We start from the raw sequence: 15,319 nt of genomic DNA, 5'->3' as shown, positions 1-15,319 counted from the left end.
CTGGGGGTAACAAGAACGTATGGGGAGTTAAAGTTAAAAATGCACAGACCTATACAAGATGAAGACAGCCGGAGACACTTGACCCCTATGAATCCTACTAGACACGGAGCAGAGTATGGCTGAAAAGGACCCAAAAGGATTTACATCACTACGCTGGAATGTAAGGGGGTTGGGGAGGCTAGTGAAAATCTCTACAGCCCAAACACAGACAAACCTGACTTTCACACCAAGGTCTTCCAGAGGTGCGCTAGATATCCAGCTGCACACATTATTATGGGTGGAGATTTCAACACGATACTGTGCACCCAATTAGACCGTACATTCAGCAGCCCCAGAACACTCACCCAAGCTGCGCAAACAATACACACGCATATAACCGACCTAGAACTGCATGATGTTTGGCGATCCCTACACGGAGCGAAGGGAGCATACACCTTTTATTGGTCAGTGCACGACATGCACTCTAGGATCAACATTTGGTTGACATCTCAAAAGACCATAGGCTAGGTATCAGAAGCGGCAATATTACCCAGAACATTATCAGACCATTCGCCGGTGTTGCTGTCTACATATCCCCAAGATCTCCCCGCTGAGACCTCTTGGAGATTTAAGGCTGTAGCATTAACAGACCATGTGTATAAGACAACTGTAACCCAATACATTGATGAATATTTTGAGAAAAATGACGGCACGGTGGAGAGTCAGGCGACATTGTGGCAGCCTTCAAAGTGTGTGTATATATAGGGGGTGGGGGGGGTAATCACTATGTCGACAGAGCTGGGAGTGCTTAAATATATTCGCAGGGAACCCCGGGAGGCGTGAGAAAAGCATAGCACAATTGCAGGAACAGTACGCCATTAATCCAACGACCTAGCTAAAACTAGACATTAAAACGCAGCTGGAAGAGTACAAAGAAACAGCAGGGCAGGAGATTTGCTACTTAGATCGCCGGCGGCCACCAGGCGGTACGGTGAGCAAGAACCCCTGGGCAAACTCCTAGGCAGGATGGTAAGAGGGGAGCGTGGCAACTCCGCCATCCCATGTATAACATGGCCGGACGGAGTGGTGGTTACTGATCAGGAAGAAATAAGGAAAGTCTTTTATGACTTTTACACTGGCCTATACTCTCCCCAAAGTGTCACCACAGAGGAAGAGATAGATACCTAGCCAGGACATCCACAACACTTGTCGCTCTAGACAAGAGATGACCTTGAGCATTTTCGACACAGGTGGAGATAGGCAGGGATTTGATGGCTTCTGCTAACAAGAAGGCGTCATGGTTTTATGGACCGGGTTCCGAGTTTTATAAAGAATTCGCCACAGCTTTGGTGCCCTGACTCCTTGCAGTTTGGACTAGGCTTTGAAATCCGGTGAGTTATCCGAAATACAGGAAGCGATCATCACTTTGCTGCTTAAGACCGGGAAGAGACCTGAGGAGTGTGGTTCATACAGGCCACCCTCACTAATGAAAACGGACACGAAAATATTCACTAAAATATTGGCCACACGATTGAACCCATTAATGCTGCACATGGTCCACGAGGACCAGACTGGCTTCATACTGGGCAGGTACACAGCGACTAATATTCAGCGCTGCTACAACATCATAGCGTCAAAACCTTTGGCACTGGACATGCAGAAGGCCTTCGACAGTCTACTGGCCCTTCCTATTCAGAGTCCTCAATAATTACGGGTTTGGGACACATTTTATAAGGTGGGTGCGCATACTATATACAAACTGTATGCCAGGATGTGTTAATGGCACCCCATCGGTGATCCTGGAGCTGACCGGTGGCACCAGACAAGGCTGCCCGCTATCCCCACTATTATTTGCACTGGTTATAGAGCCACTCGCAGATCTGCTCAGAGCCAGACATAGCAAGATAAGTATTCCCCCGGCAGGTAGGATAGAGATCACCACATTATATGCAGACTACATTATGTTGCATTTAAAAGACCCCGAAACTAACCGGGGCAGAGCGCTACGATTTGTCAATGAATTCGGGAAATATTCTGGGCTGAAGTTAATCGATCAAATCCGAGGTCTTTCCCCTTACAGATGCCACTTGTAAACCTAGAGCTACATGGGCTCTTATGGGCCCCCACACGGGTGAAATACCTAGAAGTTGCAATAGCGCACACTATGCAGTTTGTCCGTGCCCTAAACTATGCACCGATTACAGATGTGCTATGCACCAAACTTGAGCGCTGGCGGTCCTTGCCTATCTCGCTTATGGGCAGGGTTGCCCTGGTCAAAATTATCATATTGCCGAAACTATTCCATCTGTTTAGCACAGTTTCCGTATGGCCAGGCAGGTCATTTTTCAATAAGATCCAAGGAGGATGTGCGACATTTGTCTGCAACCGGAAACCCAGAGTGAGTTGGCGTAGGTTTACTCAAACATACCCCTAGGGTGGTCTCTCTGCTCCAGATTTTTAACTTTACTATATCACAGCGCAGGCTTACCATACCACATATTGGATAGAAAGGAACCCCCAGACACCACTCTGTGATCGGAACCTGTTCATTAGGCCCACTGAGACTGCTACACAGAGCGGCAGAGGCCAGAGTCCAAAATGACACCATTAACCCAGCACTGGTAACGTGCTCAGCCTGGACCAGAATGGCGGGCCTCCCTGGACACGAGACCCTGTACCACCCAAACAGGCCGCTATGGGAGGCCCACTACCTACCCCTAACACAGGATCAGACCCTCGCCGCGCACTGGAGGGATAAGGGAATACACCGGCTTGGAGATCTATTCATAGATAAACTGTTCATCAGCTGGGAGGAGATCAATAAAACCATAGGAGGAAACCCACTGCAGAAGCTGCAATACCTAAGATTGCGCTCGGCCATGGCAGAAGTGTGGGACATATTCCCTATGGAACCACAGATACACCCGGCTTAGGGTACATGTTCACTGCCAACGTAGACATCTATCTCCAGATTATACAAAATCGTGCAATCCACCAAAGAGATAGCACATTTTGGGACAACGCTAAATGGGAAATTGACCTGGGCTACACCATCACTGACCAAAAATGGGCAAAACTGTGTGCACTATCAAGAAATGTCTCAACTCACGCTACCAGCTTATACATTATAAAAAGGTATTGCAAAGGACCTAATACACCGCGGCCAGGATTAGAAACGTATACCCTACGGCCGATGGGAAATGTCCCAGGTACGGGATCGAAGAGGCTGGCATCCTCCATATGTTGTGGTCTTGCAAGCACCTTTCGGAGTACTAGGAGAACGTATGCACTGCACTTAATGAAATGTCAGATCATCCTGTAGTGTGGGAGGCCTGGAATATGTATATTGAGCACAGTTCGTAAAATGAACTCCACCTGGCGCAAACTGCTTAATCTCAGTCTGATTCTAGAAAAACTAACAATGCGATGGAAATGTGCAAACCCACCCACAATAAATGACTGGGAAAGAGACATGAGGTTTATGCCGACCTACCACCCACGAACAACCGCCCCAGAGACATTTGGGGCAGATATAGACAATATTTGTCCGATAAACGTGAAAGAGATGGGAACTCAGTCACTGCATCAAAGCGTACCCGCATATTGTGAAACTAATGATGACGCTAAAAAGAATGTTAAGTCGACACATGGTCCACAAAACTCTGCATGTGCCAGAAAAGGATATGAACATGAGAATGGATTTTTAACATGTGCTTTGGTGTTCTCGTAATCGAGATTCATAAGATTTTCCAGATTCACTTTCACATTACCATACTCTGCGAAAAACCTCCTAATCTTCATTACACATTCTTAATGAAATTTCCCCAATGACCATGGTAAGTCTGGTTCAGTCAAAACAGAACTACTACTAATCTAGCATGCTGCTAGAAACAGGCAGATTAACCACAGACGAGTGACAGCACAATAGCATTTATAAGGCACCAAACCTCTTTTCCCTCACAAGATATCTATTAGAACCCCTGAAAAGCCACATTTCAATTACCCATCTCCCTCCCCACTGCCACTCCACAACAAATGTGGCTCTGGCTATTCCAGGTTTGTTTGGAATCTCAGACAGAATTTGATGTCCAATGAAAGGATAGGTGAAGTAGTGGTTATACTGGAATCTAATCAGTATTCCAGTACAAGACCAGTGCCAGGAACTCTGCTAAACTACGCCGACTTGAGCAGCCCATGAACATTAATGTACTGGGTAAGCACTCCCACGACATCACCAAGGACTCCGACTTTTACATTATTGGATTCCCCATCTCTGTAACTGTGTACCTGTTTAAACTGATTCCTTGCTTATATTCTGCATGATCATAACTCATTCAGTCATGGCGTCTTGCCTCATAGCCGTATCCTGCTCCCCCTTGTACACCCGCTCTCCTGCCCACAACGTTGCGCCACATAGCCTCCTATATTGCACAGCAGTGCTTTTTACTTCCGCACCTGTATAAACCCATACTACTGTTGCCTTCATCGCCACTAGCTTCACAGCTCTGGCATCCTTTGGCTGTTGAATGTCTCCCTTAGCCCCATGATCCAGACTTCCACTTGAAAATAGGCCGCTCCCCGCTAGATCCATAACACCTCTGTGGCACCAATCTAACCACATCTGCTGTGAGCTGGCTTACTCTGAAAGCCGTCCCAGTGAATCCCTGCACCACCCTACCCCACCGACCCTTTCCCCCTGCAACAGTCCTATCGCTCAGCCACCTTTAACAGCACCTTTCAACTGTATTGTAGTACTTACACAGATATTCATGTATGCACACTTGACTGTACACACGGTAACTTCAGTTGTGGATAATCGTGCTGCCGCTACAAGAATATCTACTGCACTCTCACTCTTGAGTGACTATCCGGCACCCCCCTCCACAGATCAATTTATGCCACAACACTATGTTCATCACAGTATTGCACAAATAGCGCTGCCTACTGTGAATAAGTCGCAGAGTTTACTCTGTAGGTATTTACGACTGCAACACTCAAACTGCCTATACATACCATCTTCTGTTTAGGTTTAGCCACTTTTTAGCCGGCCTACCTTTCTATTGCATAGAACATGCCTTAAATGTGCACCCAACCTTTGCCTATTACTTTCTACCTGTACTGACATGCCCTAGGCTTACTGTCGGTATTTTGACCTGAAAACAAATTTAAAATATGTACTCATTACCACCTGCTGTCCTAGCCTAGCCGTTGCCTACTACTATCAATCTGTACTAGCCTGCCTTAGGTGGACTACTGGTATGACCTTGCTCACTATTGCCAGTCGGCACTAGCTTGGCACCAGGCCCACTATTGCTACTCTATGCCCATTATCGACTTGGTCATACTCTGAATTGTAATATTTTGGCCTAGCCCCACACCGATTATTGCCAATATGTACTAGTACACCCACACGCCTTATACCTACTGTTATTTGACAAACTCCTTCCTCTTGCCAATGCATTTTTGTTACTTACCTGAAACCCTTTGGTCGCCAGCCACTGCATTTTGTTACTCACCTGAGACCCTTTGGTCACCTGCCACTGCACTTTGTTACCTACCCGAGACTCTGATTGGCTTAGTGAAGTCTCCTAGCATTACGTGCCCCTCTGACACAGCCCTTTGTTAGCTAGGGCAGATACTAAGATTGCCCAATGCCAAAGCTAGCTACTGTGAACCTGCCTAATTAAAACTAACCGCTAGACTTGTGCGCCTGCTGGAAATAGCCTATTGCCAGACACTGAGCTGCACTCTTAACTTAGTATACTTGTTACTAACCCATGCCCCTTACCTAACCTGCGCTAAACTACCTTGCTCTCCATTACGAACCACTACGATGTGCCTCAGTAAGACCTATATAGCATCTCTGCTGTACCTTAGCATATTCAGCATTGCTATCATTAGGTCTTCCTACCCCCATCATAACCCTACCTCATTGTACACCAAGCCATATCCCCAACCTAATACATACACGGCAACAATACTACTCAGCCCAAACTCATTCCAAAAAGAACCCTGCACACACCCAATGTAACCATACTATCAAGCGCTTTGATCAATGCCAGGTCCTTAGTGGCCCACGCCATTGAAATAGACACTCAACTGATAACCATGACCTCCTGGCAGTCACCGAATAATGACTGCACGAAGCCGCAGGCCCAGCACTCTAGCTATTCCTGAAAATAATCAATTAATCAGAATGGAAAGACCCAACAGCAAAGGAGGGGGGTTTAGCCATTATAGCTAAAACCAACCTCGCTACAAGATTACAAGCCTCACCTCCTCTCAAATCATGCAAACTCCTCATAGCCAAACTGGCCATCTGTAACTGCCACACACGATCTACCTAATATACAGGCCAACTGGCCCCATTCGAACCTTCGAAGAGGATCTATCCATTCTCCTAGCCACTAACACCAAAGAGTCGTCACAAATCCTATTACTTGGCAACCTTAATTTAGGATTTAACGACCCAGATGACAAACCAGCCCAATTTATAGCCAATATACTAGCTGAACATGGCTTAAACCAAAAAGTTGTCACCCCAACCCATAACAAAGGAAGGACCTTGGGATTAGGTCGCTACTCTGAATTGTGATACCGTCATCACCCAAAGTACCCCAGAACAATGGACAGACCATTACCTCATTAACTTTACCTTAACTCTGAATATACAAACCTCCAAAGAAAATCATGGCACCACCCCCCTACCCACTAGAGCCAAAAATAAAATATAACTCCAGACAACTTTGTACCACTGCTACTACCTACTATCAATGCTCTTCCTAACAACCAGGACCCTGAGCTCCTAGCAGAAAACTACAATAATGCTTGGTTCACCCCACATCTAAAAGAATTAAGAATGCAAAAAAGGAAACTCGAGTCTAAATGGCACCACATCCCATCTGAAGAAAATAAACTGCAACTTAAACAAATCCTACTCACACAAAGAAATATCTTTATTGATAGAATTTGTAACGCAAGTTCCAACACTAGAGAATTATTTACCATCCTAAGGGAGCTGGAATCCCCCATACCACCACTGACAACATTGCCAAAGACAAACAATGGTTCACCAGCATCCAAAATGCCCTAGTAAATAAAATTAAGACACTCCAAACTAAAATTGCCTTCAAAAAGAAGACTCCCTAACTCCCAATGAAGCATCGCTCATCACCATCCCTATGATCACTAACTCACCCGACCTCAACCCCTTCAAATTAAAAAAAAATCCATCCCGTAAACTAAAAAGATCATCGCCTCCCTCAAACCATCCAATTGTAAGGGAGACAGTTGCCCAGGTGAGTTAATTAAGGACGCTGCAAGAGACCCAACCCCCTTCATAACCTAACTGATCAATGCCTCCTTCCCCTCCAGCACTATCCCAAGTAACCTAAAAGAGTCCTGGGTCCTACCCCTTCTCAAAAAGCAAACCCTAGACCCTGCCATTCCCACTAATTACAGACCCATCACCACAGTACCATTTCTCCTCAAAATAATAGAGTAGCATACCTGCAAATCCAGCATTACCTTGAAACCAACCAACTCAGGCACCCACCAATCAGGATTCAGACTGCAGCACGGCACAGAAACTGCCTTAATTGATCTTAAAGTACAGATTGATGAATTCAATGACAAGGGAAACACCATGCTACTCCTCCTTGATCTGTCGGCGGCCTTTGACCTAGTGGATCTCACAGTGCTATGCAAACACCTGGCATCGGCTGCCCACTTTTCAAATGGGGCTATAGCCTGGATCCAATCATTTTTGGATAACCGCACAGAGTTCAACATTGGCATCAGCCGACCCTATCAAAATAACTTGTGGTGTACCCCAAGGTTCTTGCGTCTCACCAGCTCTATACATTATTCCTGTTTCGGGCAATTTCGACAGATACGGCGTTGGTAAATAAAATATATTTCATCATTCAGGCATGGATGGCCACTCGTGGACTACGCCTGAATAATGATAAACTGAAATCCTACTCCTCGGATCCACTGCCAACTTAAAAAAACTCAGCCCGACTATACAGCATTCAACATTGATGGCAATATAAACAGTTTCCAAAACAGTAAAAACATTAGGCTTTCACCTTGACTCAGCCCTAACACTAAAAAAACAAGTTAACTCGCTAGCATCCTCCACAGCTTATACTTGTAAGCTTATTAGGGCAAGCAGAGCTTTCCTCACCCAAGCCAGCTGTATCATCATTGCCAATGCCCTAATACTCTCCAAACTTGACTATTGCAATGCTCTGTATTTGGGAGCTAACAAATACATCATTGACAAAATTCAAATATTACAGAATAATGCCCTTAGAACTGCCCTCAACTTACCCTCTAAAGAACACATTTCTAGCACTAGCAGAAAACACAAATGGCTCCAAATCAGCAACTGAATCGCACTTAAGATAGCATCACTCACCTTCAAATGTCTTAATAATGCAGCCCCCCCCTTACCTGGCAGCAAGAATTGTGAGATAAACTTCCACTCGCCCCACCATAACCGCCAAAACCTACTGCCTTCAGATACCCAAATTTAGACTAAAAAAAAACTGGCGGCAGTAGCTTCCCAGTTAAGGCGGCCCAATACTGGAATGCCCTCCCACTTGACATCAGAACAGACCAATCCTACCACAGCTTTAGACGGAACATACATGCATGGCTATATTCCAATGACCACCAAGACTAACCATGGACCATTTGACCAATCCATACCCACAAACCTGACTGTACATATGTAAATTCTTTAACTGATTTATCGTGATGCCAAGTAAATGTTTACACTCGACACTGGCATGTAACTGATGTAATGTATATATTTATACTGTGCCTTGTAACTAAGTTAGTAAGCAATCTTATTTTCCTGTTCTCTGTAGCGCCCTGTTACCTTTGGGTTTGGCGCGCCATATAAAATCAATAAACAAACAAGACCAAAAACAGTACAAACTAGGTACACACAAAGGAGCCATTATTTGGATACTCCTCAAACTTACCCTTCTTGATCATTCATGTGATATTGTCTGAAAGGTACTCTGGGTTCAAGGCGAGCTTGTGATGGGAGAGGGAACGAAGCACGTTCTGAAGTCCCAGTGGCGTTAGATGGCTGAGAACACATCTTCAAGAAAATCGGAGGATTGGCATTACATTTGAGTGGTATTCACTGATGCATATCAATATATCAAGCAGGGTGACTATTCTGAAAGGAGGCTTTGAACAAGAGCCCCGATAAAGTAAAATATTGCATTTTATATAAAAAGGGATGTCACATTAGGAACAAGCTCCATTTTAGCTCTACATGCCGTAATGCGCAAGATTGGCACTGAGGTGCTGTTGTGTCTACCACCACTCAGTTTTGACAAGTCTTTCAACTATTCTGAATGTAAACATTAGGTAATCTCAAGTTCATACTTTTTTTTTGCAGAGGGCATGCCGGCCACCACGCAGGACTGGAATGCACAGCATTAGTATGCACCGTTAGCTTGGGAGTACATTTTCAGAATAAACCCTATGAAGTGCAACCTGTAAATACACCTAAATCTAGCTAACTCCATCCCCACACCGGCACTCAGCCTGACCAGCCCAGCATGGGTGGCCGCAAGAAACCAAATACCCATCCCGCTGGACGACACTTGTCACTGCATGCACGTCCACCTACAGCATACTTCTGCATAACCAAGCTGCAGCAGCAAATCAGAGTGCCCCTACCTTACACCTGCTTGCCCCAAAACAGACACTCTACATCAAAGTCACCATCCAGAGGCTGTCAGACAGGAATACAGTGATGCAAATTGAAACCAGGAAAAGCTCTGTGGTACAAAACGCCTTTTTGCCATGGTGTAGCAGACTAGCATGATAATCTTCAGCAAAAAAAAAAAGGAACCCCTACAGCCAAATGACATGCATTACTCACCATAATCGCATTTCTGATGATTGTACCTACTTCGATTCACATGCAGTACAAATAGTCCAACATCTAGTGGTAATCGCAGAGTATTGCATCTTTCTTTCGAAGATCGGAAGGGGATGTCGACATGGGCGTGACAAACACTATCCGTGACGTGTAGTGTACCCAAAATCCCTCATGCATCGAGGTCCCTCTGGTTGTGTTCTGCCATGAGGGAGCCTTATAGTCAGTGTGAGCGAGTACAGAATAGAGAAGATGTAAGATATCTATGTTCCTTCTGCTCCACGAGGGGAGGAAGGGTGGGCACATGTGAATCTAAGCAGATACAAATCAGAAATGCTATCAAGGTGAGTAATGCATGTCTTCTGATACATGTGAATCTACTTAGATTCACATGCTGTGCATGTACACAGAGATGGTGGTGGGATGTGTGAAGGAACAGAAGCAAATATGTCTTAGCACCGCTTGTCCCACCTTAAAATCAGACCTGGAGTATGTATCCAGGCAGTAGTCTTGTGTAAAGGTATGTACAGAACTGCAGGTTGCTGCTTTAGAAATGGTCTCAGGAGGAACATTTGCAATGAATCCTATGGTAGCCCCTGTGACCACAGTAGTGTGCTCTAGGCGTGAAGGGCAGATCTCTGTTGGTAACAGAGAAACAGTGTGACGCAGTTTACGATTCACTTTGAGATTTAGAGACAGGGTCCCCTTCTCTACCAGCTGCCACTGGAAACAAATTCTCTTTATATTCTTTTTTTTTACACTAAGTGGCTTTGTCTTTTCCAGATAATATATAATCGCTCTCCTCACACCTAGTGTGTGGCGGGTTCTTTCTGCCAGGCGAGTGGGGTTCTGGAAAAAGGTGGGTAGTTCTATGGATTGGTTTACATGGAACTGAGATAAATTTAAACAAAGCATGCGTGAGTGCGCAGGACACCTTATCTTTGTGAATCGTGACAAATGGGTCTTTAACTGAAAGGGCCTGCAGTTCAGAAACTCTCCTAATCGAGGTGATAGCCACCAGGAAGGTGGCGATGCAGGTGAGTGCTTTAAGGCTAGCCTTGTGCATTGGTTCGAAGGAAGGATAAATTAGTCCGGTAAGTACAACATTCAGGTGCCACCCGGGAGCTGGGTTGGAAAAATCAGGGATGAAGCCTCTTCATCCATCAATGCCTTAATGAAGGGAATCTTCCACCACAAAACCTTGTTTTGGGACGTGGTGTATGCTGAAAGCGCAGCTAAGTGGACCTTCGGAGAATTGAAAACCAGACCTGAATCTATGGACATTGGTTTATCCACTGCGCATGACCAAGTATTCAATTCTTTTCCAATCTTAGTCTGTGAGTAACAGTTCTAATTGCTTCCAATTTTCACAAGTGAAAGGTCACAATCAAATATTCATTTCCAAATCCTCATTTAATTTCTCTGTGATTGGTCAAAACCCGTATTGGTAAGTGTTCATCATTCAGAATTTAAGTATTCCTCAGGGCAAATTTATCACCTTCTTTCTGTAATTTTGGTACACTATACTTGGGGACAAGTGTCCAACATCTCATCTCACAATGTATCTTCCTAACTGTATAGACCACTGCAGCCAAAATGCCAGCGCTATCGGGAGTGCGATATAGGAAACAGTACATCCATTAAAAGGAAAACGAGTGACACCTAAGGAGCATATGAACTATACAGTTAGGATGTTACTTTGTAAAGTGTTTGACACTGGTCACCAAGCATAGTGTATCAACAATCTAGAATGAAGAGGCAATAAACTGGCCCTAAGGAAGCCCCAAGTTCCGGAAGGTTGTTAGGAAGAATTTTCATTTTAGTGTTGAATTCCTCCCACATTAGAGACCCCCAACTATTTTGCTGAACTGTGGGACTTTGTACTTTTAATACTATGTGTTTTCTGTGTTTGTTTTTGGAGTCTGACAAACTCCATACACATCTTTTTACATTGTGACAGCACCCTCAGTGCAGTGTCAGAGAGATCCTTTCGATCTCTGCTAAGTTTAAATACATTCTCTTGGATAACGGTTTCCAAGAGCAGTAAAGTGAAATTGACTACTTACATTTTCCTCTTTAAAGACCCTGCACATGCCATCTTACAATAGGGTGATGGAGGGGTTACTTAGTATCCCCTTTGTCTACCTTCCCTTGTTACATTTTTGTGCTACCCCTTTCTACAATTAATGGCTGGTGGCAGTGGTTTACTTTTCCCTACGCAGCTGCAGTATTGCACCCATGGGTGCCCATTTTGTCAAAATGGCCCAGTCTTTTTTTGGATTTCTTATTGGAACGGTGCTTCTTGAGATTTACTCTGCGCGCCAAGCCAGGTTTGGTCCGTTTGTTAATTTTGTCTTTGGCAGGGTTCACTGGTGAAGCCCGCCTCTGGCACCAGCGTGTCTGTTAGTGCAGGAAGCAAGGGAGGAGCCAGAAACTCCCTGTGCTTAGTCTCCTTGGTTACAGGATTGCAAGGAAGGCAGTCGACCACTGGACGAAGGAATCCGAAGAACTTGCAAGTGAAGCTTGCTGCAACTCCTGACCGTTGGTTTGCCCGGTGAAGGCCTGCTGCAGTGCCGAAGCTCCAAATTAGCCTCGACTAGAGAAGCCCTGCAAAGGAGGTCCTATCCCCTTGGATTGGTTGGACCAATCGACCCAAAGACGAACTCCTCTGGAAATCCTCTCAGAGCTGGCTGTACCTCCATTGGCGCTGCAGGAACAAAGTGCCAGGGGACAGGAACACCAGAATCGAATGCATCATTTTAAAGCCGAACCCAAACTCCAGGAAGATCCTGCGGACTCCCTCGAAGCAGGGCTGAACAAACCTGAGCCACAACAGAGTGCTGGATGTTAGGCAAAGTTTGAATCGAGTACCCTCTGGGAACACTACAAACAACTGACTACAGGTATAGGAAACCCAACCTTTGGTATAAACTTGTACTACACAGTTTTTGTAGCGTGTTGAGCAGCCAGGCTTATCTCAAGAGGGGTCAATGTGACCTGTAGTGGAGTTACACAGATTTACAGTTACAAGTAATCCAATAAACTTATATTGTCTATTCAAGAAACCTTGAGTGTATCAGTCAGTTAGAATAAGCCTTTGTCAGAAGGGGGCAATATAACAGTGACACTCAAATACACTTCATGAAATACAGACTCTAATCTCTCTAAATCAGGAGATACCCTTTTGGGATTGCCCACAGACACTACCTACACCCTCAGGTGACTTCAATTGCTAGGGTGCTGGGGACATTAATATATCACTGTTTTGCATTTATAATCATGGAGTAAGATGTCAAAGGAAAAGATTTAGAACATACAAAAGACCACAAATATTCTCAAGCAGGCAAATACCCTTGGATCCCCCCAAAAAGAGTCATTCAATACAATAGGCTAAGCCAAAGTCAATGGGCTAAAGTCTTATATGGGATGAAGCACCTCTGGTAGGTACATGGAAAAGTCTTTGCACAATGTTTTAGAAGTCTTTGAAGAAAACAAGAATCAAATGTTGGGCCACAAGCTGATTAGACTTGTGAGTAGTAGAAAGTGCAAGCAACTCTACAGCAAGAGGTAAGTGCTCTCAGACTTTGTACAGTACCTTTTAGAGATGAAGAAAAGATGCAGCAGAGGACCCCTGTTCCTGTTCAGCTCTGCAGGTCTCACTGTTCCCGGGCCTCAGTCGTGGGGATAAGAGGGAGGACGGTGGGGACTCCTGCAATGCACTGGGACGGTCAAAACTCGCAACCGGCAAACTTCACTTTCAGTGGTGTTCAGTGTTTCAACTCCTCATCTACCGCAAATAGGAACACTGCGGTTCCTGGCTGTCGAGATGGACTTTCCTTGATTCTGGGGTCCCGCACTCTGTTGAGGGGGCGCAGGCTTGGTCAGTCCTGCTTCCTGGGAGACCGGATTATCTTCCTGAGCTCTTGGCCAGCTTAAAAGCAACGCACACAATATGGTGTTTCTCTCCCTGGATATATGGTTTCCAGCAGCAACTCTGGAAATTCAACCAGCTCCGATATGGATGTCCAGGTGGCTTACTTTGGAGTGCATTGGTCCCACCAACTCAAGGAGAGAAGTAGTCCTTGCAGGGCCTTCCCTGTTGATGCGAATTTGCCGTTTCAGCACAGCAGCAGGGCTTCACTGGGCCGCCGGTCCAGCAGTTGCAGCAGGCGTCTTCTTCATGTTCTCCTTCGGTTCCTTCATCCAGTGAGCGACTCTACCTTCCAAGCCAAAAGACTCGAATTTTATTCAGTTCTCTACCATTAATTCCAGCATAGCTGTCAGTCACCCAGCAGGGTGGCTGTCCTTGCCAGACAGTCAGCCGGCCAATCATCACAGAGTGCATTTGTGTCTCATAGGAGACTGAGCACAGGGAGTTTCAGGCACCGCCCTCACTTCTTGCCTACCTCATACACCCTGGAGTCAGAGGCGGGCTTCACTCGTGAATCCCACCAAAGGCAAAGCGAACAATGGGACCAAACCTGGTTTGGCACGCAGATTAAATCTCAAGAAGGACCTTTCCACAAAGAAATGGCGGAAAAAGAACACCCGGGCCATTTTGACAAAAATGGCACCCTTGGGTGCTTTAATGCAGTTGCGAACGCAGCCCACAGTAAATGCACACTGTGGTAGTTAAAACAAAACCACTGCCACAAGCCATTCAGCGAGAAATGGCTAACATAAAAAAGTTACATGAGAAACTAGACAAAGGGGTTAATAGGTAACCTCTCTAGCACCCTATTGTAAGATGTGTGCTGGGTCTAGAAAGTTACAGTTTTGTACAAAAAGACTATCTAAACGGTCGCATGTACAAAAAGTTCTACAAATGCTAGCACCAAAAGTTCAAACTTTTGGTGCTAGCATTGCAGGTAAGTTTAAAAAAAACGTATGGGGGCTGCAGGGGTGTCCCCCGCATCACCCCGCTCACTATACTGTGTGGTATAGTGAGCAGGGTTTTGCAGGGAACACCCACGCAGCACACCCGCGAGAAGAAAAAAAAAAAAACGGGCTGCGGGGGTGTCCTATCCATCCTTCTGCGTCAATCCATGCCAGACCCATGCTGGAGAACAACAGTTGCAGGTAAATAACTTGTTCCTTCTCCAGCATAGGGTCTTGCATGGATTCACATGCTCATGAAGAATACATAGTACACATGCACAGCCACGGAAGGTGGCAAGGCTCAACATTAAGCATCTCTTACCGCCTCACCAGGCTCACCTTTAAGCAAACAGATTGCGCAGCACTGTTTGCCAACTCTGGACTCCTCCCTGGAATCCCTGTCGACGCAGTAGAATCTCGTGAAGATGTGCGTCGACCTCCATGTAGCCGCCCTGCAGATGTCCAGATGGGGCACACCAGACAAGAACGCTGTGGTAGCAGTGATCGCTCTGGTTGGATGGGCTCTGGGACGGCTGGGCAGCGGTCGGTTTGCCA

General features: G+C 45.6%; 1 protein-coding gene across 8 annotated transcripts in view; it reads right to left on the bottom strand.

Annotated features, from left to right (window-relative positions):
* PRRC2B (proline rich coiled-coil 2B) overlaps positions 1–15,319 on the bottom strand; it is a 1,218,749-nt gene that overhangs the window by 705,526 nt on the left and 497,904 nt on the right. For all 8 annotated transcript variants that reach the window (XM_069609284.1, XM_069609287.1, XM_069609286.1 and 5 more), the window contains exon 8: positions 8,973–9,094. In XM_069609284.1, the coding sequence (XP_069465385.1) occupies positions 8,973–9,094 (122 nt within the window). The remainder of the gene's footprint in view (positions 1–8,972; positions 9,095–15,319) is intronic.

Source organism: Ambystoma mexicanum, chromosome 8, assembly GCF_040938575.1.
Source record: "Ambystoma mexicanum isolate Mex_15411 chromosome 8, UKY_AmexF1_1, whole genome shotgun sequence".
Classification (NCBI taxonomy): Eukaryota; Metazoa; Chordata; class Amphibia; order Caudata; family Ambystomatidae; genus Ambystoma; species Ambystoma mexicanum.
This window is presented reverse-complemented; position numbering and strand designations above follow the sequence as displayed.